This window comes from Meleagris gallopavo, unplaced genomic scaffold, assembly GCF_000146605.3.
Source record: "Meleagris gallopavo isolate NT-WF06-2002-E0010 breed Aviagen turkey brand Nicholas breeding stock unplaced genomic scaffold, Turkey_5.1 ChrUn_random_7180001952809, whole genome shotgun sequence".
Lineage (NCBI taxonomy): Eukaryota > Metazoa > Chordata > Aves > Galliformes > Phasianidae > Meleagris > Meleagris gallopavo.
This window is the reverse complement of record NW_011213898.1, coordinates 735-3,155: the sequence shown is the minus strand read 5'-3', so window position 1 is coordinate 3,155 and position 2,421 is coordinate 735. Positions and strand designations below refer to the sequence as shown.

At 51.1% G+C, this 2,421-nt stretch overlaps 1 protein-coding gene across 1 annotated transcript; it reads left to right on the top strand.

Moving 5' to 3' along the window:
* Positions 1-6: 6 nt before the first annotated feature.
* LOC104916990 (uncharacterized aarF domain-containing protein kinase 5-like) lies at positions 7-2,418 on the top strand (the record flags this gene model as incomplete). Its single annotated transcript, XM_010728058.1, has 2 exons — positions 7-83; positions 2,166-2,418. Coding segments are annotated over exons 1-2 (287 nt in total), but the record flags the coding sequence as incomplete, so codon positions are not given.
* Positions 2,419-2,421: the final 3 nt, after the last annotated feature.

Genomic DNA, 2,421 nt, shown 5'->3' with positions numbered 1-2,421 from the left:
CGCGCTGTGCCAGTTGTGGCGCGCCGTGGTGCTGCGGGATGACAACGCCATGAGGAGCCATTCGGCCGCGCTGGGTGTCAAAGGTGAGCCATAATCCCACTTCCGGGGGTTCTAATCTCACTTCCGGGGGTCCTAGTCCTACCTTGTGAGCTGTAATCCCGCCTCTAGGGTTCATAATCCCACTCTGGGGGTCCTAATCTCACTTTCGAGGGTCCTAATCCTACATTGTAGACTGTAATACCACTAATGGGGTTCATAATCCCTCTTCCGGGGCTCCTAATCCTACCTTGCGGACTGTTATCCCGCCACTGGGGTTCTTAATCCCACGTCTGGGGGTTCTAATCTGACTTCCGAGGGTCCTAATCCTACATTGTAGACTGTAATACCGCTAATGGGGCTCATAATCCCTCTTCCGGGGCTCCTAATCCTACCTTGCGGGCTGTTATCCCGCCACTGGGGTTCATAATCCCACTCCTGGGGGTCGTAATCTCACTTCCGGGGGTCCTAATCCCACCTTGAGGGATGTAATCCCGCTACCAGAGTTCATAATCGCCCTTCCGAGGGTCCTAATCTCACTTCCAAGGGTCCTAATCGTACTTTGCAGGCTGTAATCCCGCTACTGAGTTCATCATCCCACTTCCAGGGGTCCTAATCTCACTTCCAGGGGTCCTAATCCTACTTTGCAGGCTGTAATCCTGCTACTGCCATTCATAATCCCACTTCCAGGGGTCCTAATCCACCTTGCGGGTTGTAATCCCACTACTGGGATCCTAATCTCACTTCTGAGGGTCCTAATCCTACATTGCAGGCTGTAATCCCATCTAATGGGGTTCATAATCCCTCTTTCAGGGGTCCTAATCCTACTTCGCGGGATGTAATCCTGCTACTGCGGTTCATAATCCCACTTCCACGGGTCCAAATCTCACTTCCAGGGGTCCTAATCCTATCATGCGAGCTGTAATCCCACTACTAGGGTTCATAATCCCTATTCCGGGGGTCCTAATCCCGCTTTGCGGGCTGTAGTCCTGCTACTGCGTTTCATAATCCCACTTCCAGGGGTCCTAATCCCACCATGAGAGCTGTAATCCCGCCACTGGGGTTCATAATCCCACTTCTGGGGGTCCTAATCCCACTTCTGGGGGTCCTAATCCTGCTTTGCGGGCAGTAATTCTGCTACTGTGCCTCATAATCCCACTTCTAGAACTATAAATTGATATTTTACTCATAATCTCATGTTTTTGCCTCGTAATCCCACTTCTGAAACCCATAATCCCATTTTCCCCCATAATCTCAAATTTCTGCCCCATCACCTCAATCCAGTGACCCATGACCTCACTGTGGTGACCCATAATCCCACTATTTCCATCATAGTTCCACTCTAGTGACCAATAATCTCACTCCTTTAAGTCATAATCCCACTTTCCCCCATAATCTCGTAATCTCACTCCACTGTCCCATAATCTCACACTAGCGACCCATAATCCCACATGTGACCCATAATCCCACTTTTGGCACCCATAGTCCCACAGTTTCCTTCATAATCCCGCTCTTGTGAGCTATTAACTCACTCTACTGCCCCATAATCTCACACCAGTGACCCATAATCCCTCACTAGTGACCTATAATCCCACTTTTGGCACCCATAGTCCCACATTTTCCTTCATAATCCCTCTCTTGTGACCTGTTATCTCTCTCTACTGCCCCATAATCTCACTCCAGTGCCCCATAATCCCACACAAGTGCCCCATAATCCCTCACTAGTGACCCATAATCCCACTTTTGACACCCATAATCCCACATTTTCCTTCATAATCCCGCTCTTGTGACCTGTTATCTTTCTCTACTGCCCCATAATCTCACTCCAGTGCCCCATAATCCCACACAAGTGACCCATAATCCCACTTTTGGCACCCATTATCCCACATTTTTCCTTCATAATCCTGCTCTTGTGACCTGTTAACTCTCTATTGACCCATAATCTCACTCCAGTGACCCATAATCCCACACAATTGACCCATAATCCCACTTCTGGCACCCATAATCCCACATTTTTCCTTCATAATCCCGCTCTTGTGACCTGTTTTCTCTCTCTTCTGCCCCATAGTTTCACTGCAGTGCCCCATAATCCCTCCTTTCCCCCCACCCTCCCGCTCTTCTCCCCCCAGATTACTTCCTGTTCTGCGAGATCCTGATGCAGCGCCCCCTACGGGGGGGTCAGCTGTCCCTGGGCAACGTCCTGACGCGGGAAGAGACGGCGTACATGCGCGAGATGGCGGCTCAGCGCTTCGGGGAGGTGATGGAGGTGCTGAGGGCGCTGCCGAGGCCGATGCTCCTCGTCTTCCGGAACATCAACACCGTCAGGAGCATCAACGCCGCCCTCGGGGCCCCCGTCGATCGATACTCCATCATGGCCAAGAGGTC